This window comes from Erinaceus europaeus, chromosome 11 (genome assembly GCF_950295315.1).
Source record: "Erinaceus europaeus chromosome 11, mEriEur2.1, whole genome shotgun sequence".
Taxonomy (NCBI): Eukaryota; Metazoa; Chordata; class Mammalia; order Eulipotyphla; family Erinaceidae; genus Erinaceus; species Erinaceus europaeus.
Genome location: NC_080172.1, coordinates 41736777 through 41761044, shown reverse-complemented (window position 1 = coordinate 41761044; position 24268 = coordinate 41736777). Strand labels below are relative to the sequence as shown.

General features: G+C 52.2%; 3 protein-coding genes across 8 annotated transcripts in view; 2 read left to right on the top strand and 1 right to left on the bottom strand.

Annotated features, from left to right (window-relative positions):
* Positions 1 to 13760, top strand: part of PLEKHG5 (pleckstrin homology and RhoGEF domain containing G5) — a 60682-nt gene extending 46922 nt beyond the window's left edge. For 2 of the 4 annotated variants that reach the window (XM_060201350.1, XM_060201352.1), the window contains exons 4-22: positions 1699 to 1801; positions 2174 to 2234; positions 2512 to 2603; positions 3173 to 3309; positions 3591 to 3742; positions 4212 to 4400; positions 4484 to 4672; positions 4968 to 5063; positions 5709 to 5759; positions 5941 to 6090; positions 6356 to 6466; positions 6604 to 6753; positions 6838 to 6975; positions 7111 to 7230; positions 10731 to 10863; positions 10940 to 11055; positions 11162 to 11346; positions 12264 to 13040; positions 13288 to 13760. In XM_060201350.1, the coding sequence (XP_060057333.1) occupies positions 1699 to 1801; positions 2174 to 2234; positions 2512 to 2603; positions 3173 to 3309; positions 3591 to 3742; positions 4212 to 4400; positions 4484 to 4672; positions 4968 to 5063; positions 5709 to 5759; positions 5941 to 6090; positions 6356 to 6466; positions 6604 to 6753; positions 6838 to 6975; positions 7111 to 7230; positions 10731 to 10863; positions 10940 to 11055; positions 11162 to 11346; positions 12264 to 13040; positions 13288 to 13297 (2960 nt within the window). In that variant the 3' untranslated portion in view covers positions 13298 to 13760. Of the gene's footprint in view, positions 1 to 1698; positions 1802 to 2173; positions 2240 to 2511; positions 2604 to 3172; positions 3310 to 3590; positions 3743 to 4211; positions 4401 to 4483; positions 4673 to 4967; positions 5064 to 5708; positions 5760 to 5940; positions 6091 to 6355; positions 6467 to 6603; positions 6754 to 6837; positions 6976 to 7110; positions 7231 to 10730; positions 10864 to 10939; positions 11056 to 11161; positions 11347 to 12263; positions 13045 to 13287 lie in introns of those variants that run through there. The other 2 variants (XM_060201353.1, XM_060201351.1) reach the window with 2 other exon arrangements.
* A 155-nt stretch (positions 13761 to 13915) lies between these two features.
* Positions 13916 to 19463, top strand: TNFRSF25 (TNF receptor superfamily member 25). The gene is made up of 10 exons (XM_060201355.1): positions 13916 to 15037; positions 15149 to 15272; positions 15450 to 15584; positions 15886 to 16053; positions 16138 to 16216; positions 16939 to 16994; positions 17095 to 17202; positions 17392 to 17429; positions 18566 to 18743; positions 18910 to 19463. The coding sequence occupies exons 2-10, from the start codon at positions 15164 to 15166 to the stop codon at positions 19233 to 19235; spliced, it is 1197 nt and encodes a 398-aa protein (XP_060057338.1). The 5' UTR covers positions 13916 to 15037; positions 15149 to 15163; the 3' UTR covers positions 19236 to 19463.
* A 130-nt stretch (positions 19464 to 19593) lies between these two features.
* The window catches only part of ESPN (espin), a 47656-nt gene continuing 42981 nt past the window's right edge, over positions 19594 to 24268 (bottom strand). For 2 of the 3 annotated variants that reach the window (XM_007532753.3, XM_016192402.2), the window contains 3 exons: positions 23919 to 23998; positions 23825 to 23836; positions 19594 to 20538 (listed from right to left, as the gene is read on the bottom strand). In XM_007532753.3, coding sequence (XP_007532815.1) covers positions 20391 to 20538; positions 23825 to 23836; positions 23919 to 23998 — 240 coding nt within the window. In that variant the 3' untranslated portion in view covers positions 19594 to 20390. Of the gene's footprint in view, positions 20539 to 20888; positions 23837 to 23918; positions 23999 to 24268 lie in introns of those variants that run through there. The other variant, XM_060201349.1, reaches the window with a different exon arrangement.

Below are 24268 nucleotides of genomic sequence, written 5' to 3'. Positions count from 1 at the left end.
GCAGTTTAGGTAGTGGAGAGTGGGAGCAGGGAGAGAGTCCTAGCCCTGTAACTCAGTCCCAGCCACTTCCAGGGAACTTTGTAGCAAGAAAGCAGAACACCGTTCTGCCTTAATGGGGACCTGGCCTTTGCCCACCCGTCACCAGCTGGCTGTGCTAGGGTGGCTTCCATGCACCTGGGCCAACCCTTTGTCTTCCTTCTCAGCCAGTCAGAGGGACCAAAGAACTTTCCCCCTCTGCTAGGGCTCCCTGGGAATATGGGTGTGGTCTCAGCAGTGGAGTGGGGGGGCTGGTGTGGGTGAGATGGGAGGACTGAAAGTCTAGTTCCACCCTGCAGCAGTTCCAGAGGCATAGCTTTGGTTTTCTTTTTTTAGGTAAACTGAAGCCATAGTAGATTTGCATATGGGTGGGCATCATTTGGGATGTCATCCCATAGTCCTTTTTTATTTTTAGAAAAGGTTTATTTTTGAGGCCAGGTGGTGGTGCATCTGGTTGAGCGCACATGTTACAATGTGCAAGGACCTGGTTTCAAGCCCCTGGTTCCCACCTGCAGGGAGAAAACTTTGCCAGTGTGAAGCAGTGTTGCAGGTATCTCTCTGTCTCTCTCTGTCACTATCATCCTCTTCTCTCTCAATTTCTGGCTGTCTCTATGTAGTAAATAAATAAAAATAATTAAAAAGGCTTATTTTTCATGAGATGAGATGATGGATAGGCCAGAGCAGTACTGTGGCATATGCAGTGCCAGGGACCAAATTGATGACCTTGTTCTTTGGAGACCAAAGGTCTACCACTGTGCTACCTCCTTGTGCCTCCCCCTCTTTGTGCCTTTTTGAGTCTCAAGGGGGTGGGGGTGGGGTAGAGATAGTGAACAGTGACTGAACCCCTCTGCTCAACTGAAGAGGAGAATAGGGGAGACTGTAGGGTCAGCACCAAACTATGGTCCCTCTGGAGATAACCAGCTTTTGTTTCACCCCCTGGACCTGACACATGCAGTCAGATATTCTGCCTACTGTGTCATCTCCTAGAAGGCCAGCTTTGTTTGAAGACTATGGAGGGGGGGCTTGGCTGTGGTGCACCTAGTTAAACGCACATAGTACTATGTGCAAGACCCTGTGCAAGGACCCAGGTTTGAGCCCCTGCTCCCCACCTGCAGTGAGGAGACTTTACAATTGGTGAAGCAGTCTCTGTCTTTCTCCTCTCTTTTTTTAATTTTTAAAAAATTAATTTAATTTTTAAGCAACTCCCCAGCCAGTGGGGAGCCGGGGACTCAAACCGGGATCCTTTGCTAGTCCTTGCGCTTTGTGCCACGTGTGCTTAACCTGCTGCGCTATGGCCTGACTCCCTAAATTATATTTTTATTTATTTATTATTGGATAGAGACAGAGAGAAATTGAGAGGGGAGAGGGAGAGAGAGAGAGACATCTGAAGCCCTGCTTTACCACTGCTTTCCCCCTGCAGGTGGGGACCGGGGGCTTGAACATAGGTCCTTGTTCACTGTAATGTGTGTGCTTAACCAGATGCATCACCACCACCTCACCCCGCCCTTACAGTTTTTCTCTGTCCTTTAAAAAAAAGGCCACCAAAAAAGAGCAGTGGATTTGTAGCACAGGAACTGATCTCTAGTGATAACCCTGGAGGCAAAAAAGACTATGGAGGGAGATGAGGAAGGAGCAGCTACAACCCTCCCTTTTATTTCAAAGGTTCTGTCCTGGCCCGGAATGTGTCCACTCGGTCATGTCCACCACGTACCAGCCCCGCAGTGGACTTGGAGGAAGAGGAAGAAAGCTCCATGGATGGCAAAGGGTAGATGAGGGATTGATGGACGTGGGAGCTTAGAGATCTTCCAAGGCTGAGATCTTGGGGCCAGTTGCTTTAGGAGGACTGTCTGCATGCCCTTTCCCACTACTGCTGTGTCCTTATTCTTGATGAGCAGGCTGCCCAGCTGGGGCCAACTGCTGGATTCAGATACCACATTGACTGGGTACTGTGAGCTGTAACTCTGTTGTTGGTCCCCAGAGGGCACACTGTCCCTGCTGGCTGCTTGAGTGTGCCCCCTTGAGTTGGTTATGCCTGGAGAAATGGAGGGGAGGGCAGCTAGCTGGAGCCTACTGACATCCATCCTTGGTGAGAGCCTACCCGATCCTTCAAATTCTGCCTTCACTGGCTTTTCTGCAGGGACCGGAAGAGCACGGGTCTCAAACTCTCCAAAAAGAAGACGAGGAGAAGACACACAGATGTAAGGTGCCTCCTAGACTGGCAGAGGGATTTCCCTGACATCCTCTGCTCTTCTTGTGACTGGGGACTAAGATCCAAATGCTCCTCCCTGGCCACCTTGCCCTGCAGCCCAGTTCTGTCTGCCTGGGCCAGGTGGGGGGCCACTCTAGGAGGTTGTCCCATGGGCAAGAGGAACATTGAGGGTCCTCTGTGGGACAGAGGATGGGGGTTCCCATTCTGGGCCCTAGGGGATGAGTTTGGAACAAAGAAACCAGAAATTGAGAATGAAATCCTTCCAGGACCCAAGCAAGGAGTGCTTCACCCTAAAGTTTGACCTGAATGTGGACATGGAGACGGAGATTGTGCCGGCCATGAAGAAGAAGTCACTAGGGTAGGCTGCTCGGTGTGTCCTGTGGGGTGGCCTATGGCCAGATGTATCTTAGGTGTGTTGGACTGTATGGAAACTTGAGTAGGAGTGTGTGAACCTCTGGATAAGTGGACATATACTTGTGTATCGGGTACCTGGATGTGATCCAGGGGTGCATCACTTTTCCACTAGAAAAGCTAGGTCAGGGGTCAGGCGGCAGCATACCTGGTTGAGCACACACATTACCATGCAAGGAGACCTGCCCCCTCCCCACTCCTTACCTGTAGGGGAAACAATTTATGAGTAGTGAAGTGGGTCTGCAGGTGTCTATCTGTCTTTTTCCCCTCTCTATATTCCCCTCTCCTCTCAATTTCTGTCTCTGCTATCAAAATAAAATAGAGGGGGGGAATAAAACCAAGAAAAATGGCTGCCAGGAGCAGTGGATTTGTAGTGCTAGCACTGAGCCTCCATGGTAACCCTGCTGACAGTAAAAAATAAAGTAGTAGAAAAAAAAAAAAAGAAAAGCTGGGAGTGTGAACCGGGATAGAGTAGGTGACTGCCCCCTGACATCCTCACCTTCCATCCTGGACCAGGGAGGTACTGCTGCCTGTATTTGAAAGGAAGGGTATCACACTGAACAAAGTAGACATCTACCTGGACCAGTCCAACACACCTCTGTCCCTCACCTTTGAGGCCTACAGGTTTGGGGGACACTACCTGCGGGTCAAAGGTGAGTGGCTATTCAGCCACACAGTGAACAGGGGGCTGGGGCCCACTGGGACTCCTGGACATGGACAGAGATGAGCGCTCCTTCCCTTCCTGGGCTCAGGTTCCCATGCTGTGGCTCATTACCATACAGGTGTCTCCTGGGTGTGGGGCAGGAGCTGGCAGGGTGGAGCACTGGAAGAGGGCAACCAAGCTTGGGATTGGATACTCAGGAACAGGAACTGGGGCCCCCTTCTCTGCTAGACCTGGTTGCTGAACCTCTCCTTGCCTTTCTCATTGCCCCAGCCAAGCCAGGGGATGAGGGGAAGGTGGAGCAAGGGGTAAAGGACCCCAAGTCTCTGAGTCTGCCCATCCTGCGGCCAGCTGGAGCTGGGGCTGGCCCCACTGCCCTGGAGCGCATGGATCCCCTGAACCGTCGGGAGAGCCTGGACATCTTGGTGAGGACAGGAGGCTGTGTGCAGACTAGAGGGAGGAGCCTTGGGGAATCAGCTGACTGCTTGCTTCTTCTCAGGGGGAGGGATAGTTAAATGTTCCCTTCTGGAAAGTGGGCCAGGTTCTGAGACTAGGGAACCCTCTCTGGATCTTACCAGACCCCCCAAGGTGATGGCTTTTGTCTCTGACAGTCTTCTTGCGCTCAGTGTGTGTGTGTGTATGACTAAACTGATATTTCAGGGGGGGGATCGAGACCTTGTGTCAAGGACGGTGTGACTGTCACTGGGTGTTGTGACTCCATCTGGAGCTCAGCTCCTGAATGTTCCTAAGGGTGTGTGTGTGTGACTCCTGCTCTCCACCTGTTAGTACTAGAGGCTTGAGACTGACTGTCCTAACCTCAGTGCTTGTGCTGGTGTCAGGAGAGGTTGGAGTGGGGTTGTAGGGGCAAAGTGGTCACCACCCCTGTCCTCTCAGGCCCCTGGGCGCCGCCGCAAGAACATGTCAGAATTCTTGGGGGAGGCCAGCGTCCCTGGGCAGGATCCCCTCGTGCCGTCTAGCTGTTCTTTGCCCAGTGGCAGCAGTGGTGACAGCTGGAAGAACCGGGCAGCCAGTCGCTTCAGTGGCTTCTTCAGCTCAGGCCCCAGCACCAGCTCCTTTGTCCGGGTATGTGGTCCCATGGGCCCTCGGGCAGGGGATCTGGCTGTCCCTGACCCCTGACCCTGACCCTGACCATAGTCCCCTTCCAGGAAGTGGATAAGATGGAGCAACTAGAGGGCAAGCTGCACACCTATGGCCTTTTTGGACTGCCTAGGCTGCCTCGGAGGCTGCGCTTCGACTACGACTCATGGGAGGAAGAAGAGGATGAAGATGAGGATGAGGATGAGGCTGGCCTCTGGCTAGAGGACAGCTGGCGGGAGCTCATTGATGGACATGAGGTAGGAAAAGGGGTGTCAACTCCCCACATTTTGGAACCCTTCTGAGGACCTAGTGACTACATGGTCCGTGGGCAGCCCTGCCAAGCTGCTATCACCCATAACCCGTTTTGGGGAAACTGAAGCTAGGTGAAAACACCCTGTGCCACTTGGCTGCTTGAGTGGCAAAAGCGACACAGAACTTGAGGGTCTCTGTCTCCTGGGGTGAAGCTAGTTACATGCAGGGTTCCTCACTCTTCCTCTGTTGCATCCTTGGCACACTCAGGGTTCTTGGCCAATAGCTCCCCTCTTCCTGCAGAAGCTGACCCGGCGGCAGTGCCACCAGCAAGAGGCAGTGTGGGAACTCCTGCACACCGAGGCCTCCTACATCAAAAAACTGCGGGTCATCACCAATGTGAGTGCCCAGCCATCCCAGAGACCCCTGCCCACCTTCCCATTCATCTGTTTTCTGGGCACCCCCAGCTCAGAGGGACTTTGCAGAAAGAGTGGTGCCAGGTACCACAGAGAGAAGGATGTGGGAGGGAGAGTGATGCCTGCAGGTCTGGGCCCTGGGGGAGATGGTAAGCAGATGCATGGCGCTATGCTGAATGCACACAGGTCTCATCCTTTCATGTAGTGACTGTTTCTGAACACCTGCCAAGTGCCAGGTGCCCAGCAGTTCACACTCTCACCATGGAAACAGGGGGCCCATCACCATGGAAACAGACAGGGCAGGTGCTGAGGGTGTGGAAGGACTTTGACCTGAGGGAGCGAGCTTCTATTCTGGGCTGGAGGCTCGAGGGTTGCCCCCTTTGAGCTGAACTCCAAGGCTGAGCCAGGGCAGAGGTGAAGAATAGAAGTCCAGGCAGGGCTGCAAGGTGGGCGCTGGGGGGCAGACAGACCATTCCTCCAGGTGGGCCAAGGGTAGGGCCACCCCCAGCTCAGAGGAGCTGAGCCTTTTCTATGAGGGGGGTCCTGGGGACTCCAGGGGCCGGGGGAAGAGTCCTGTGGGGATTTCAGGACTGGAACCCCTCAGTTGCAGCACTACCTATCTCCACAGTTGTTCCTTTGCTGTCTCCTGAACCTGCAAGAGTCCGGGTTGCTGTGTGAGGTGCCCAGGGGCCTCAGGGGAGGGGTTAAAGGGGGTGGGGTGGGACTACCTGGTGGGCAGGTCTGGCGGAGGAGGGACTGGTGGATGGGATGGGTTGTGGCTAAGTGTGGGCTTGGCTTTGCGGGTGGGTGGGTAGAGCAGGGGTTGTTCTGCAGGGTGAGCACACCTCTTTGGTTGCCAGGTGGAAGCTGAACGCTTGTTCAGCAACATCCCGGAGATCGCTCGGCTGCACCAGAGGCTGTGGAGCAGCGTCATGGTGCCGGTACTGCAGAAGGCGAGGCGCTCTCGGGCGCTGCTGCAGCCCGGGGACTTCCTCAAAGGCTTCAAGATGGTACTGGGGCCGGGAGCAGGTGGGAACACTGAGGCTGGGCGGGTCACGCCATCCCATCTGCCCATCATCCCCAATAACCTGGCCAGTACCTGCGCATCACCCCTAGTGGCAGTATTGCAAGTCAGTCACCCGGATTTAAACCTCACCTGGCCATCAGGTAGATCGCTACCTGGCCAAAGATGGAGAGAGGCTAGCAAGGAAGGCCTTGGGGAAGTGCAGGTGCAGGGTCCTACCGATAACCTACGTTTGTTCTGTCCCGCACCAGTTCGGCTCACTCTTCAAGCCCTATATTCGATACTGCATGGAAGAGGAGGGCTGCATGGAGTATATGCGCGGCCTGTTGCGAGACAGTGACCTCTTCCGGGCCTACATCACGGTGAGGGCTGACTGAAATCCTCCTGGGAGGGCTCGGGTGTGTGACCTGGGGCACCTGAGCCCCAGGAGCCAGGGGCCTGGAGGACCAAGCTTGGCCTACTCTGAACCCCCCTTCCCCCAACAACCTTCCCATCTCAGTGGGCTGAGAAGCACCAACAATGCCAGAGACTGAAGCTGAGTGACATGCTAGCCAAGCCCCATCAGCGGCTCACCAAGTACCCACTGCTGCTCAAGTCGCTTCTGAGGAAGACAGATGAGCCACGCTCCAAGGAGGCTGTTGTCACCATGGTGAGTGGGACACTGGTGTCCCTTGGTGGCTCCCTGGCCCTCCCCAACCTTTGGTTGTGAACCCCCTATGGCTGGTCCCCCCAGATTGACTCGGTGGAGTGCTTCATTCACCATGTGAATGCGTGCATGCGGCAGCGACAGGAGCGGCAGCGGCTGGCCGCGGTGGTGAGCCGCATCGATGCCTATGAGGTGGTGGAGGGCAGCAACGACGAGGTGGATAAGGTGGGTGCTGTGCTCTGTACGGAGGAGTGGGTGTTTCTGGCCCTGCTGGGAGGGTGCTGGGCTTTTCACCTGTGGTCTCTCGGTTGCCAGGGAAGTGAGCCCCTGACCACTCTCCTGCGTCTCCTCTACCCCCAGCTCCTGAAGGAATTTCTGCATCTGGACCTCACAGCACCTATCCCTGGAGCCTCCCCTGAGGAAACTCGGCAGCTGTTACTGGAAGGGAGCCTGAGGATGAAAGAAGGCAAGGACAGCAAGGTGATTCTTGGAGGCACCCCACTCCCTGGGGGACCTTTGCACCCCAGTGTAGGGCCCACTCTGCCCATTCAAAGTTGGGTGGTGATTCAAGATCGAGTGATGTCAGAGGGATGACTCTCTGCTCTGGGTTTCCTCTTTACACGTAGCACCTGGGGTGGGGCCCAGGGAGTGCCACACAGGCTCCCGGTGGGAATCGGGGCATAAACCCTATGCTGCCAGAAGAACTGGAGCTGCTTGTTGACCAGTCACTTCAGGTGCTGTGTGGCCAAGAGCCTACAAATAGTAATTATTTTTTTAAAAAAAAATTTTATGGGAGTCGGGTGGTAGCTCAACAATGGGTTAAGCACAGGTGGCGCAAAGCGCAAGGACTGGCATAAGGATCCCAGTTCGAGTCCTGGCTCCCACCTGCAGGGGAGTCGCTTCACAGGCGGTGAAGTAGGTCTGCAGGTGTCTGTCTTTCTCTCTTCCTCTCTGTCTTCCCCTCCTCTCTCGATTTTTCTCTGTCCTATCCAACAACGACAACATCAAGAACAACAATAATAACTACAACAATAAAAAAAATGGGCAACAAAAGAGAATAAATAAATATTTTAAATATATATATTTTATTTATTTTCCTTTTTGTTGCCCTTGTTGTTTTTATCATTGTTGTGGTTATTATTATTATCATTGATGTCGTTGCCGGATAGGACAGAGAAAAATGGAGAAAGGAGGGGAAGACAGAGAAGGTGAGAGAAAGACACCTGTAGACCTGCTTCACCGCCTGTGAAGTGACCTCCCTGCAGGTGGAGAGCTGGGGGCTCGAATAGGGATCTTTAATGCTGGACCTCTTTCATGCCATTTGCGCTTAACCCACTGCACTACCGCCTGACCCCCAAATGTTTTACTTTTTATTTTTCACTTTTTTTTTCCCTCCAGGGTTATTGCTGGGGCTCAGTGCCTGCACTATGAATCCACTGCTCCTGGAGGCTATTTTTACCCTTTTGTTGCCCTTGTTGTTTATCATTGTTATTATTATTGTTGTTGTTATTGCTGTTGTTGTTGGATAGGACAGAGAGAAATCGAGAGAGAAGGGGAAGACAGGGGGAGAGAAAGATAGACACCTACAGACCTGCTTCACTGCCTGTGAAGTGACCCCCTGCAGGTGGGGAGCCGGGGACTCGAATGGGGATCCTTACGCTGGTCCTTGCGCTTCTCGCTATGTGCGCTTAACCTGCTGCGCTACCGTCCAGCCCCCAATGTTTTACTTTTTTAAAGATATTTTTAATTTACTAATTAGAGAGAGAGAAGAGAGAAGAGAGAATCTGAACATTACCCTAGCAATGTGATATCAGGGATCAAACTTGAGACCTCATACTTGATAGTCCAATACTTTATCCACTGTGCCATTTCCTAGGTCACAATAAATAATGTATTTTTTAATTTTCATGGCTTGCCCAGGAGGTGGCACAGTGGGTAAAGTTTTGGATTCTCAAACATGAGGTCCCTGAGTTTGATCCCCAGCATAACATGTGCCAGGGTGATGCTCTGGTTTTCACTCCCTCTCTCTTTCTTTCTCATAAATTAATGCATAAAACTTAAAAAATTTAGATATATGTTTTTATTTATTAACTAATGAGAGGGAAATGGAGAGAAAGAACCAGAGCATCACTCTGGCACAGGTGGTGCTGGGGAGTCCACTTTATCCACTGAGCTACCTCCTGGGCCACACCCACCTATACTCTTTTTTTTTTTAGATTATTATTATTGTTATTTTAAGACTTTATTTATTTATGACAAAGATAGGAGGATAGAGAGAAAGAACCAGACAGCATTCTGGTACATGTTCTGCCAGGGACTGAACTCAGGACCTCATGCTTGAGAGTTCAATGCTTTACCTACTGCGCCACTTCCTGGACCATACCACCTATGCTCTTAATTGGAATACTTCACAAGCATATAGCCCAATGACAAAAAATTTTGCTCTTCATTTTAGTTTCTTTTTCTATGGTACACATACTAAGACCACATGTATTCTTTTGTATAGTATTTATTTTCTTTAAATGAGAGAGGATTAAAGCATCACAATGGCATATGTGATGCCAGGGATCAAACTGACAACTTCATTCATGCAAGTCATGCCCTCTGTCCACTAATCCACATCCCTAGACAGTTTTTTTTTTTAACCATAGCACTCCTCAGCTCTGGTTTATGGTGGTGTGGGGGATTGAACCTGTGACTTTGGAGCCTCAGGCATGAGAGTCTCTTTCTATAACCATTATGCTATCTACTACTACCCCCCGTTTTTGAACTTTTTTCTTTTTTTAAATTTTTTTAATTTATTTTTTTTTTTTGCCTCCAAGGTTGTTGCTGGGGCTCAGTGCCCGCACCATGAATCTACTGCTCCTGGAGGCCTTCCCCCCCTTTTTTTGTTGCCCTTGTTGTTGTAGCCTTGTTGTGGTTATTATTGTTGTTGTGATGTCATTCGTTGTTGGACAGGACAGAGAGAAATGGAGAGAGGAGGGGAAGACAGAGAAGGAGAGAGAAAGATAGACACCTGCAGGCCTACTTTACCACCTGTGAAGCGACTCCCCTGCAGGTGGGGAGCTGGGGGCTCGAACCGGGATCCTTATGCTGGTCCTTGCGCTTTGCGCCACATGCACTTAACCCAATGCACTACCGCCTGACCCCCTAAAATTTTATTTTTAATGAGAGAGAGAATGATACAGAGAGAAAGACCAGAGCACTGCTCAACTCTGACTTATGGTGGGGCTGGTGAGTGAACCTCCTAGACAGTTGTTTTTCATTTTAATTGTACTTTCCTTTTAATTAATTAATTTTTTATTTGTTTATTTATTCCCTTTTGTTGCCCTTGTTGTTTTATTGTTGTAGTTATTATTGTTGTTACTGATGTCGTCATTGTTGGATAGGACAGAGAGAAATGGAGAGAGGAGGGGAAGACAGAGGGGGGGAGAGAAAGTTAGACACCTGCAGACCTGCTTCACCACCTGTGAGGCGACTCCCCTGCAGGTGGGGAGCCAGGGGCTCGAACTGGGATCCTTACGCTGGTGCTTGTGCTTTGCACCACGTGCGCTTAACCAGTTGCGCCACCGCCAGACTCCCTTAATTAATTAATTTTTCCCCCTTTCTCCACCAGGGCTTAATGTCTGCATGGCAGCTTCATTCCTGTAGGCCTTTTTGTTGTTGTTTTTGACAGAGGGTGAGAGACAGAGAGGGAGAGAAAGAGAGGGGGGAGAGATACCTGCAGCACTGCTCCACCACTTCTTAAGCTTCCCCCCTACAGGTGAAGACTGGGGCCTTGAACCCCAGTCCTTTTGCATGGTAATGTGTGTACTCTACCCCAACACTAGTTTTCCTTTCCTCATGGGAGTGTGTTTGATGAAGTCTGAGTAACCCCAGGGGAAGATATTGCAGCAGACAGTCTGAGAGTCCCCTCCTGATGCCCCAAGACCCTAGCCCTGACCTCTAGTCTCTCCTCCCTACTCCCCTCCTCCCTACAGATGGATGTGTACTGCTTCCTCTTCACGGACCTGCTGCTGGTAACCAAAGCAGTGAAGAAGGCAGAGAGGACGAAGGTCATTAGGCCCCCTATGCTGGTAGACAAGATCATGTGCCGGGAGCTACGTGACCCTGGTAAGGAGCCTGGCCACTTGCCTCCTGGACAGGGGGTGTGATGGGCAGGGACTCAAACCAACACCTTCCTCATCAGGCTCCTTCCTCCTCATCCACCTGAATGAGTTCCACAGTGCTGTGGCAGCCTACACATTCCAGGCCAGTGGTCAGGCTCTGTGCAGGGGCTGGGTGGATGCCATTTACAATGCCCAGGTGAGAGCAGAGAGGTGTGCAGGTGGGAAGGGCAGGCTGGGAAGCCTAGGGGATGCGGCCCCTCACAGCCCGATTCGCCCTGGTGCACCATGACTCCCACCTCCAGAACCAACTGCAGCAACTCCGTGCTCAGGAGCAGCCAGGCTGCCAGCAGAGCCTGCAGAGCCTAGAGGAGGAAGAAGAGGAGCAGGAGGAGGAGGAACATGAGGAATGTGGTGGGAGTAGTGCATCAGCTGCTAGCTCCCCCACCATCCTGCGCAAAAGCAACAATAGCCTGGACTCTCAGCGTTGGTGAGCTTGCCCTGGACCCCTCACTCCAAGGCCACTGATGCTAACTAAGCAGGCCCTACCCAAGTCCTCTTCCCCAGAAAGACTTCATAATGTGACTGGTGGATTGGTTGGTGACACATCGGTAGGGTGCACATGTTACCATGTACAAGGACCTGGATTCAACCCCTGGTCCCCACCTGCAGGGGAGAAGCTTCACAAGAGATGAAGCAGTGTTGCAGGTGTTTCTCTCTTTCTCCCTCTATCCCCTTCCCTCTCCGTTTCTCTCTGTCTCTATCAAATAAAGGAAAATTAAAAGTATGATGTGGGGAGTTGGCAGGTTAAGCTCACGTGGCACAAAGCGCAAGGACCGGCATAAGGATCCCGGTGCGAGCCCGTCTCCCCACATGTAGGAGAGTCACTTCATAGGCGGTGAAGCAGGTCTGCAGGTGTCTATCTTTCACTCCCCATCTCTGTCTTCCCTTCCTTTCTCCACTTTCTCTCTGTCCTATTTAACAATGATGACATCAGTAGTAACAGCAATAAAAAAGGGGGGGAAGTATGATGTGACCTGGAGGGGAGTGGAACTGGGGAGGGGGGAGGACAGTTCTGTCTCCCAGTAGAGTCCAGGTTGGGGTGACTAGGAGTTTTCAACTTGAGTGCCAGTTCTGAGCCATTAGTAGCAGTTGAGCTGAGTTGTTGAGACTGTTTCCAGTCTCAACAGGAAAGTGGGGCAGCCTAGTCCTGATGTCATGCAGGCACAAGAGTTGGAAGAGCTTTCTGGTACTCCTGCCACCTGCTGGCCATCTTAGGACTTTAAGCTCCCAGCAGGCAAAGCAGGAGAGCTTTGCAGTGTTCAGCCTGGGCAGTGCCAGGATGTACAGCTTGCCGTTGTCTGCACAGCTTGCCATTGTCTGCACTGACACTCCTCCCACCCACAGTGTCTCAGACAGCTCCACAGAGACCCTGGCCATGGTTGTGGTGGAGCCTGGGGAAATGCTGTCATCTCCCGAGTTCGAAGCTGGCCCCTTCAGCTCTCAGTCTGACGAGACCTCACTGGGCACTGCTGCCTCCTCCATCACACCCACCAGTGATCTGCTTCCCCTGGGCCCTGCAGATGGGCGTTCCTGTTCCATGGACTCTGCCTATGGCACTCTCTCCCCCTCCTCCCTGCAAGACTTTGTGGCCCCCACCCCCATGTCAGAACCAGCGCCACAGCCTCCGGAGATACCACAGACCCCTTCCCCCCAACCCTCACCACAGCTCCACCGATGCACCCCTGTCCAATTGCTCCATTTGCCCCACCTGCTGAAGTCCAAATCTGAGGCCAGCCTCCTCCAGCTGCTGTCAGGGGCCACTGCCCATGAAGCACCCCCAGCCCCCAGCCGCAGCCTACCTGAACTATGCTTGGCTGCTATTGCTGCCTCTCACAGGAGGACTCAGGGCTTCCATCAGGAAACAGGACTCAGCTGGGATTTTCAGGGAGCACTGAACCCTGGCAGTGGCTCCCAGCTGGCAGAGCTGGAGGGGGGAGCCAGCTGCCCAGCTGGAGGGGTCCAAAGGCCCACTCAGAATAGCAGAGAACTGCCTTTAGGGTCTCTGGCCAGAGTCCAGCCTGAGGCAGCCCCAGGGATCTCCGTCCAGCACAGGAAGCTGACGCTGGCCCAGCTCTACCGAATCAGGACCACCCTGCTGCTGAACTCCACGCTCACTGCCTCGTGAGTGACCTGGTCCTGGTAAAGGGCCCATGACCCAGTGTGCTGGTGCTAGGGGCACTGAGGCTTTGGGGCTGTTAGGGACCCTGGCTGGCAGCAGATAGTACTTGGAGATGTGAGGGAGACCTTCCCCAGCACCTGGAAGGGAATGTTCATGAGGATAGTGATAAAGGAAGCTTAGGATGGGGGGAAGTGCTTAGAGTACTCCAAATGGGCCAGCCAAAGGATTGTCTCTCCCCTTTGCCTACAGGGAGGTCTGAGAAGAAAAGGACCCCCCTCCAAGGGTGCCACTGACAGAAGGACAGCAGAGAGCGTGCCTCCCAGGGTGAGCCAGCCCTGCTCCAGCTGCTGCCTTGTGTGACCACTACCCAAATGCGCAGCTGGACCCCTGCCCCCACCTGGGGTCCAATTTGCACTTTGCCAGACTGGATGGAACCGGAGGAGGGCTCAATGGAACCCTGGGCTACAGCATCCCTCAGGATACCTCCCATAGTCATCCCCTTCAAGAAGCTGCCCTACATCCCCCCCAAACCATTCCCCCTCAGGATCTGTAGCACCCCTTCCTGAACTCACCAGCTCCAGTTCACAGAGCTATGTTCCCAGGCAGCCTGCACCACCTCTGCCCTCTGGCCTCAATCAAAGGGGACATTTCCTCCCTTCTCCCAGCCCCTCTGGTCATACCAGGCTTGGGTTGGGCTCTGTATAAAGTTGCATATTTATTGATCTTTCGATTCTTTTATAAAGACTTGTATATACTCTACTGAGAAGAGTACTTTGCTTATGCACGCCACCCCTTTCCCAGCTCAGGTACCCTTGAGAGCTGGGGGTGTACCTGTCCTCATCCATCTGCAGTGGAAGAACTTGTGGGAGAGAAAAAGTGAATTAATGGGACAGGGGGCACCACATCGTCTCCAAGCCCTGTGCACTGCTGGAAGGTCACCATTAGGACTTTGGCCCCACACCACCACCACCACCACCACAGTACCCACAAGCTCTGTGAGCCCGTGTCAGTGTGTCTCATGCCCTACTGAGACTGACTTCCTTCCAAGGGACAGATACCCCCTCAACCTTGTGAGCTGTAAAAGTACCTTTCGCAGTACCAGAAGGTACCACCTAGGTACTTTTGACCTAAACTCTCTCTGGTTGAGGGGGAGGGGGAACAATCCAGATTTTCCCAAGAGGGAACATCATTTACTTTGTCTTCACCTCCTAATGATGGCCCCAGGGTCTGGGCTAGAAGAGGTGGAGCTGGATGCAACCCTGGTCTGTTTTCTGCCACCCTTACATCCCCACTGCCTGCAGCCCACCAGTACCAAGTGAACTCAGGGACACTGGGGTGTCCTAAGGAACTTGAGAGACTCCGCTACCAGGAACCACTGGGCCCCGCCCCAGTCCCCTCCCCCAGGCTGGGCGGGGAAAGCACAGAGGACAGACCGTGCAGGGGGGAGGGCCCCCCCCCCCCCCCCCCCCCCCCCCGGGTGAGAGCAGCACCCGCGCCTGTCACCTGTGGCAGTGCCCTGTACGGGCCCAGGGCCATGGAGCCTCAGCTACAGGGCTGTCCCTCAGCAGTGGTTTCTGTGGTGAGTGGGGACATAGAGGTGGGGGACATCTGGGCCATGGGTCTGGGTCCCCAAGGAGTGAAGGGGCCTCAGGGAGTTGGTGGTGAGCTCAGGCTCCTGGCTTCTAGCTTCATTGGAGGCTGAGTCCTTCTCACCCCATTCTGACCTAGCTAGAGGCTCTACTTGGGCTGAGCCCTTCCACTGACAGGAAGTACTCTCCCAGGGCCCAGAAGGGTCTGGGGGCCCAGGCAGAGAAAATAGCAAGTCTATCCACCTTATTGGCCACATGGGTGGAGGTGGGGCTGCCTGGTTCCTGCCCTGAAGGAAGGAAAGGGAGAGGGGCAGGAGCCCCAACTCTGCTTCCTGAAGACTGGTCTGTACCCAGAGGAAAGGAAGTTCTCTCTCCCACCACTGGGTACTCCTTCTGCTCAAGAACCTGAGGTGGGCAACTCTGAGGGTAGAGGTTGGGGCTCTGAATTGGGGGTTTGGGTTGTCAAGGAGAAGTCCTTGTCTGGGGCAACCACACTGGAGCCAGCAGCCCCTATTCCCCAGGCTGTACTTGTCCTCATGTTGCTGGGTTCCCAAGGCCTGGGCAGCACTCCCCACCCCAGGTGTGACTGTGCCCACAGCTCCCAGAAGAAGAATGGCATGTTCTGTTGCAGGGGTTGCCCAGCAGGTGTGTGGCTAAAGGGGTAGGATGTTGGGGTGGTGGGGCTGGGAACTGAGAACCCATAAGAGGTCAGGCAGGGGTGGGGAGTCAAGCAGAGGTGGGGGAGGCTGGGAAAGAAATCAGAGCCACAGATAGGAAGGGGAGAGTCACTTTAATTGTGTAACCCCAGTCTGAGTTCCACAGGTCACTACCTGAAAGAGTCCTGTACAGAGCCATGTGGCAAAAACACCTGTGCCCCGTGTTCCCAGGGCACCTTCTTGGCCTGGGAGAACCACCAGGAGTCCAAGTGTAACCGCTGCAGAGCCTGTTATGAACAGGGTGAGGGCTGCCTACTGCTGGGGTAAGGGAGTTCCCTGGGGAGAACCAGTCATGGCTAGGGTCTTTCTGAAGGGAGTGACTGGATGGGGTTTGTTCACCCCAGGCCCTCTCCCTTGAGTCTCAAGAGGACCCCTTCTGGTGACCTGTACCTGCTTAACTCTGGTGTACAGTGGTCTCCACACCCCCCTCCCTTGGGGCAGCCCTTTCCTTGCTCTAATCCTGTCTCCATCCTTTGAGGGGGGCTTGACCCTGATGACCTTTGTTCTTTGTTCTTCCATCTCCTGCACTCATCCCACACCAGGTGGCCAGGTGGCCCTGAGGAACTGCTCAGCAGTGTCAAACACCCTCTGTGGCTGTAAGCCTGGCTGGTTCAAGGATTGCTGGGACAGTGGCTGTATGGACAGCTCAGAATTCATCTGCCTCCCATGCGTAGAGTGTGGGATGCTGCACCGCAACCCACAGGCATCCTGTGAGTGTCTCCACCATGGCCTCTCTGTCCACACCCCAGTCCCCCCTATCTCCCATCTTGACCATACAATCTCTTGGAAGGCAGGTCCCCGCCAACCCACCGACTGTGGGTCTTGTCTGCATGGCTTCTATGAAGATGGCAACAGCTGCGTTTCCTGCCCTAAGTAACTTCCTGGTTGCCCTGGGCTGGGGCAAGGGAGGCTGGGAGCAAAGAGGGGCCCCAAGAGCAGAGAAGTTGGTCCTGTGGAGAGTGGGACCTACTTTAGGAAGATGAATGCTAATCTGACTTCACCTTATGGCAGATAAATTGGTGGGGGGGATAGGGAGGTCTGTCTTTGCCTCTTACCACGTTCCCTTCATACTTATTCCAAGTCATACTCAAGAAAGGATTTATGTCACATCGATATATTCTCAAGACTGAGATTCCAGATCTGCCACTTGTTCTTTGGGTAGGGAGGGGGCGTCTCAGGCAAGTCCTATCTTTCTGATCTGTGGTTTCCCCTTCTGGACAGGGGTAGGTGCTACTAGCTTCCCCCGCCCAGGACTGTAACTGGGGTAGAGCACTTCATACACTCAACATCTTTAATGAGTGTTTATTATTTTCCAGATACTGTTCTAGGAGCTGGGGATACAAGGAATAAGATAGACAAATCCTGGTCCTTAAAGATTTGATATTCTAGTGATCCTTAACCTAGTTTGCAGCTGGTAGGCTGCAAGTAGTTATTGTTACTGGGGACAAACTAATATTTACCACTAATATGGGAACATTCTTGGGTGAAGTGAGGTTCTCAGAGGGGGAAACCCAGGGAGGTAAGGAGCTCTAGGATGGGGTCCCAGGTAGTGCTTCCCACAGGTGACTCCCTACCTTGGCCCCTTTCTCTTGCAGGATCACCCTGGGGAGCTGTCCTGAGCCTTGTGCAGCTATCTGTGGCTGGAGGCAGAGTAGGTGGCATGATGGGAATCCAAGTGTGACAATTGGCATGATTCACGGGGAGGGAATAGAGGTGACTCCTACCTACCACCCACCAGCTGCTCTTTTCAGTGTTCTGGGTCCAGGTGCTTCTAGCAGGCCTGATGGTCCCACTCCTGCTTGGTGCCACCCTGACCTACACATACCACCGCTGCCAGCCTTCCAGGTCCGTAGTACCAGGTAAGTGCACATGTGCACGTGTGTGCACACATACACACACTTCTAGGGACCTGTGATCAGGATGGGGAGCTCACAGCCCACTTATCCCTGATGCAGGAGGGAAAACCGAGGCAGGGAATGACAAAACAAGGGTGGGGGCATGCAGAGGACACACACGGTAGCTGATTAGGTTCTCTTTGAATCTCTCAGCAGAGGAAGCTGGATTGGAGGTTCTGACCCCTCTACAGGTAAGAGTCTCACCAGGTTTCAGTCTTCTGGAGCTAGGATGTTAGGCCAGATTAAAGCTCATGACAAGAAGTGGACAGTAATGAATCTGGTAGGGTGCATGTGTTACCAAGCGTAAGTATGCTGGTTCAAACCCCTGGTCTACACCTGTACAGGGGAAACTTACCAGTGTTGGACCAGTGCTGCATATGGCTTCCCTTCTTTCTGTCTCTCCTTCCCTTTCCCTTTCTATCCTCTCACACTCTCTATTAATAATAACAACAATAAGAATACCATTGGGGGGCAGGGGTAGATAGCATAATGGTTATGCAAACAGACTTTCATGTCTGAGGCTCCAAAGTCCCAGGTTCAATCCCCTGCACCACCATAAGCCAGAGCTGAGCAGTGCTCTGGTAAAAAAAAAAATTAATTAAAAAAAATATTTAAAAAAGAATACCATTGGGGATAGTGGAGTTGTGCAAGCACTCAGCTCTAGCCATAACCCTGGTAGCAAAAACTCATGACCTGGGGCTGGGCAGTGGTGCAGCCAGTATTCAGTGTACATGTTACCATGTACAAGAACCTGGATTCAAACCCCTGGTCTCTACCTGCAAGGGGAAACCTTCACAAGTAGAGAAGCAATGCTGTAGGTGTCTTTCTTTCTCTCTATCTTCCCCTTCCCTCTCAATTTCTCTGTCTTATTAAAATAGAAGAGAGAAAGAAAAAAATAAAAAGTCCACTGGGAGCCGTGGATTTGTCATGCAGACACCAAACTCCAATGATAACCCTGGTGGGAAAAAACAAACCTCATGACCCACCCCCACCCCCACTCGTGTGAGCCACAGTGGCTGGTATAGAGTAGGTCTAATGAACACATGTGCCCAGTTATCAGGAACAAGGTCAGCCAGCTCTCAAGTGGCTCTTCAGACTGAGGTCAAGACAAGTTAGCCGGAGCTGATGGCTCACTGGAACAAGCACATTGGTATTGAGGCCCCCACCAGGGTTGGAGTAAAAGGAGGGTGACAGGGCATCTCAAACAAAGGAAATGGTCCTTCTCTGAGCCTGTATGGGAGAGTATGGCTGACCAGAGCAGGCAGCACTGTGCCAGAGATGGCCACTCTTGGTTCCACTCCAGTAGACGGGCTCTTTTGGCTTCCAGGACCCTCAGCTCTCACACATGAACAGCCCCCACACCCTGTCAGTGCCAACCAGAAGCAGTGAGAAGGTCTGCACCACCCATCTGGTAGGGAACAGCTGGGCCCCCAGCTTCCCCCAAACCCAGGAGGCAGCCTGCCCTGATGTGACATGGCCCTGGGATCTGCAGAGCAGAGTTCTTGGTAAGGGACCTCATTGGCCTGGAGCCTTATCCCATTCTCCCAAGGTCTGGGTGAGAAGTTGTGGCATCTGGTGGCACCACTTCCATGCAGTCTCTCCCTCATGTCTTCCCTGGTCTGGTCCTCCCTGGTTGCAGTCCTTCATTGGCTCTCTCTGCCCCACCCCCAGGCTCTTCGACTCTGCCACCACCATCACCCCCCTCCACTGGCCCTGGGGTCTCCAGCCTCCAGCCCGGCCCGCAGCTGTACGACGTGATGGATGCGGTGCCTGTGCGGCGCTGGAAGGAGTTTGTGCGCACGCTGGGGTTGCGGGAGGCTGAGATTGAGGCGGTTGAGGTGGAGGTCAGCCGCTTCCGTGACCAGCAGTACGAGATGCTCAAACGCTGGCGACAACAGCAGCCCGCGGGTTTGGGCGCAGTCTATGCTGCTCTGGAGCGCATGGGATTGGATGGCTGTGCGGAGGACCTGCGCAGCCGCCTGCAGCGCAGCGTCTGACGCAGTGGCCCACCTGCTACCTCAGGGCCAAAGTGGCCCTCGCAGAAGCCCTAAGTACAGTTACTTATGCACGTAGACATTTTATGTCACTTAATAAGCCCCGGCACAGTACTGCAAAGCAGTGCCAGCCAGCCTATCTCCTGCGCACCTTGGGGTGGCGGTCCAGTGATGGCTTGGCTGTCTGGGTTTGACGGAGGCCTCGGTATTAAATTTGTTAAGTAAAACTGCTATGGGTTGGAGTCTGGAGTTGCTCAGTGGTATGGGATACATTTTCTGGGGCATCGGGAGACCGAAGTGGCCAGCCCATTCATTCCGCTCTGCCGGGGTCCAGAGACAGAAAGAGCATGGCGAGACAGACTCAATGTGAGCTGTGGAAGGCTAAAAGAGCTTTAATATGGATGCGGGGAGGGGGGTGCTAAGGGTGGCTGGAGACACAGGATCAGGGACCTCCTCCATGCCACACCAAAGCAATGAAAGGGTGTGGGAAGTGGAGGGGTTTAGCGCAAAGGTAACTTAAGGGAATTAGGTGAGAGGCAGAGATGGGTAGTCCGCCTCCCCTCCCCCCACACACGCTGCAGCTCCGTCCCCACGGACATTTTGCAGTTTTCACCGTTTCTAGTAAACAAATGACTGAGAGGAAACCTTCGGAAGGGATGGGAAATGTGGCCCCAGGCAGAGCCTAGCGCAAAATTGGGTCAGACTGGAGGGAGGAAAACCCCGGGGCCAGTGCAGGGGACCTCGCCCAGGATGCTCCAGCCGCGAAGGTTCCGGGGGGAGGGGCAACCCCTCCGCAGGAAAGAGTTACCGCCCACGTGCTGGGGGGTGGGGGGGGGAGAGAGAGCTCTGTGCACTTGACATTCAATAGCCATGCAAATATACGTAAGTAGGCATGCAAATAAGCAGCATCTTTTTGCGTCAACAGCTTGGGCACTTTTTCTAGGCTAATGTGGCAGCAGCAATGGGCTCTCTCCAGCGTTGCCCAGGCTGGGGATGAGGGACACAGAGATGGGGATCAGGGAGGGGCATGGGGAAGGCTGGAGGGGAAGGCTGCTGGGTTCCTAGCTTTTCCACCTGGGCTGGACAGGCCAGGGTGGGGGTGGGAGGGTGGCTGGGTACCCCCTGGGCTCGTGAGACTGCAGGCAGAAAGGGGTACAACTAGTACTTAGCAATATCTCCCTTCTTCAGGATGATCTGTCGCTGCCAGGGTGCCAACTTGGTCTCATCATAGCCCAGTGTCCGCAGCTTCTCGGATTGCTCTTTCTCCCGTTGCAGCTCCTCCTGCTTCTGTCGCTCCTCCTCTTTCCTATGCAGGAGATGGGGGCAGCAGGTGGCAGGCCATTGTGAGAGGGCTGGCTAAGCATCCTAACTGGATCAGCCTCACCAGATCAGCAGTGGCAAGGAGTGGACATAGGGTATGGGGCTGAGTTGCTGAGGACAGTGGGATTAGCTCAGGATGGGCAGAATAATGGGCTAATGAGGTAAAGGGTTAATGGAGACAACCAGGAGTCAAAGGCAGGACTGCTGGGTATACAGAGGCTTGATTGAGGTCACTAGGGTATCTGTGGCATCTGGGTGGGAGAGTATGGTAAAATTATTGCTGGCTGGGGTATCACTGGAAATAGGTACTGAGTGGTGATGTGTCAGAAATAAGCACACATGTTAAAATGTGCAGGGACCTGGGTTCAAGCCTTGAGTCCCCATTTGCAGGGGGAAAGCTTTGAAAGTAATAAAGCAGTGCTGCAGGTATCTCTCTCTCCCTCTCTGTCTCCCCCTTCCTCTCGATTTCTGGCTATTCCAGAATAAATAGTAATAAATAAATAAAATTGGCCTGGGGAGACAGCATAATGGTTCTGCAAAAGACTTTCATGCCTGAGGCTCTAAGGTCCCAGGTTCAATTCCCAGCACCACCATAAGCCAGAGCTGAGTATGCTCTGGTCTAAAAAATATAAAATAAGCCCCAGCAATAACCTTGGAGGCAATAATAATAATAATTATAAATAAAAATAAAATAAAAAATTAAAAATACCTTACAAAAAGTTTAATAGAAGGGGCTGGGTGGTAGTGCACCTGGTTGAGTGCATGTTACAATGCACAAGGACCTGGGTTTGAGCCCCCAGTCCCCACCTGCAGGGGGAAAGCTTTGCAAGTGGTGAAGCAGTGTTGTAGGTCTCTCTCTCTCCCTCTCTACCACCCCCTTCTCTCTTGATTTCTGGCTATCTCTATCCAATAAATAAAGATATTTTTTTTTTAAGTTTAGGAGAGAGATTACTGGGTCTACAACCTGGATCTGTGTTACTGGGGAGTGGGTTTGGGCTGCTAGGCAGCAGAGACCACATTATTGGGAGAAAGGAACTGATAGGAGAAGGTTAGTAGACAGAATTTAGGGACTAGAAGTGCATGCTGGCAAGGATACCTTTAAGGGTGTGTGGTCATGGGACATTTGAAATGCAGGGATTAGGGAGTTGGGCGGTAGCACAGCGTGTGGCTTGAAGTGCAAGGACCGGCCTAAGGATCCTGTTTCAAGCCCCCAGCTGCCCACCTGCAGGGGAATCGATTCACAAGCAGTGAAGCAGGTCTGCAGGTGTCTCTTTCTCTCCCCCTCTCTGTCTTCCCCTCCTCTCTCCATCTCTCTCTCTTATCTAATAATGATGACATCAAAAACAACAGTAATGACTACAACAATTTAAAAAAAAAGGGCAACAAAAGGGAAAATAAACAAAATTAAATTAAAAAAAGAAATGTCGGGATTAAGAAGTGTCAAGGGGGTGGGTGGGTGGTAGCACAGAGGGGTTGAATACACATCGTGCAAAGCCCAGGGACCAGGGCAAGGATCCCGGTTCGAGCCCCCTGCTCCCACCTGCAGGGGGGTAACTTCGCAAGTGGTGAAGCAGACCTGTAGGTCTTTCTCAACCCTTCTCCGTCTTCCCCTCCTCTCTTGATTTCTCTCTGTTCTATCCAACAACAACAGCAGCTATAATAACAGTAATAACTACAATAAGGGCAGTGATAACCCTGGAGGCAAAAAAAAAAAAAGTGTCATGGGAGCCAGGTGGTGGCACACCTGGTTGAGTGCACATTACAGTGCTCAAGGACCCAGGTTCAAGCCGTTGGTCTCCATCTGCAGAGGGAAAGCTTTGCGAGTACTGAAGCAGTGCTGCAGGTGTCTTTGTCTCTCCCCCATTCCCCTGTTCTGTCTCGATTTCTGGCAGTCTATCCAATAAGTAAATAAAGATAATAAAAGTAAAAAAAAAAAGTGTCATGGGCTTAAAATATATATGACATCAAGGTGTGTGTGTGTGTGTGTGTGTGTGTGTGTGTGTTGTAAGTAAAACATCTCACTTGGAGGCAGGTGATTCAGTAGTAGACCTTTTGCCTCACATCCCTTAGGCCCAAGATTTGATCCCCAGTCTTAGAAGATAAAAAACAGGAAAACCTCATGAATGGTGGGCCTGTGCTTTGCGATTGTCTCTATTTCTCAATCATAAAAAATAAAATTAAAAAACTGGGTGAGCCGGATGGCTCTGGTAGAGCACATGTCTGAGACACTGAGTTTATACTCTGGAACTGCATTTAAAAATCTCAAAGCTGGGGAGAGAGCATGATGGTTATGCAAAAAGACTTTAATGCCTGTGGCTGTAATATCCTAGGTTCAATCCCCAGTGCTATCACAAGCCAGAGCTGTGCAGTGTGCTGGTTAAAAAATTTTTTTTTCATTAGGTTTTTTTTTTTCCCCAGAACCAGGACCTCACTTGATTTCACCACTCCCAGACTGGTCTTTTATCATTCACAGACAAAGGGAGAGACATTGCAGCATCAGAACTTCCCTCAGGGCCATGACACTCTCCTGTTGAACTCAAAACTGGGCTACATATATGGCAAAGTAGCAAGATAGCTTACTTGGTGAGTTAGCTCACTGGCCCTCATTAGTATTTATTTGGACTATATGTACTGAAAGTTATAACTTAAAAGATCAATTGAAATATGTGATTGAACTTTATTATTTTTACCTGTCTTTTTGTTTTACTTTACTTTTTGCTTCTTTTTTTCACCATGATTACTAGAAAACGTAACACAACATTGTATATTCCTGTCAACAGTAATAGGTAAATTACTGGGGGGGGGGGCAGACATTTTTGAGGGACAGAAGATCAAGTTATTGATTTACGGAATTGAGAGGCAGAATGGCTAGGGCAGAGGGAGATGGGTCTGAATATCTGGGGGTAAAATGATTAGGGTGCGCGAAGTAGACTTTGGTGGTTCACTGTTCACTGGCATAGTGGATAAAACATTGGACTGTCAAGCATGAGGTCCCAAGTTTGATCCTTGGCAACACATGTCCCTGTGGTGCCCTGGTTCTTTTTCTTTCTCTCATCCTATCTCTCAAATAAATAAATAAATAAAATACTTCTTAGAAGTAAATATTGAGGGTGGGACAGAGTTATTGGAGAAGATGGGTCTGGTGGGAACAGAGAGGTTTGTTTATGGACTGAGTGATGAGGGATGGCTCTCAGTACAGGGCTGGATGGGGTAATGAAGGGGCTCTGTGGTTGACTGGGAGGAGGGAGCAGGTCAGATTCAGCCACACTCACCGTTTCTGCTCCCTGGAAGGAAAAAGAGACAGTGTTAGTTGGTGGCAAAACCTCAGGACTACTATGGTGTTACCGTACTGGACTCCCAGCTTACCTCTCCTCTTCTAGCTTCTTCCGAAGGATGTCCCGCCTCCAGGCAGGCATGCTGGCCAGGCGGGCTTCCTCCTCCTCCTCCTAAAACACAGGCACAGAGCTTCAGATCATGGACTGGAAGGTTGGGGTCACAGTGTGCTCACCCCCTCTCCCCCAAGTCAGGGGACCTGAATGAGTAAGGGACAGTGGGACAGATGAGGGGGATCACAGGAGGATACCCTACTATGAAAGGGAAGTGTCTAGATACAGCTCTCTGCATTCCCACCCACCTCTAAATAACTCAGGTCCCTGTGTCCTATAGAACCAGTGTCAGAGAGGTCAGAGCTGAGTGCAGAAAGTATATTTAAATAG

Excerpts from the sequence above, each read along its gene's own strand:
- TNFRSF25 (XM_060201355.1), top strand. The coding sequence starts at position 15,164 with ATGTTGCTGGGTTCCCAAGGCCTGGGCAGCACTCCCCACCCCAGGTGT. Across the intron at positions 15,585-15,885 it reads CAGAGCCTGTTATGAACAGG|GTGGCCAGGTGGCCCTGAGG; the intron begins GTGAGGGCTGCC and ends ATCCCACACCAG. Across the intron at positions 17,430-18,565 it reads AGGTTCTGACCCCTCTACAG|GACCCTCAGCTCTCACACAT; the intron begins GTAAGAGTCTCA and ends TTTGGCTTCCAG.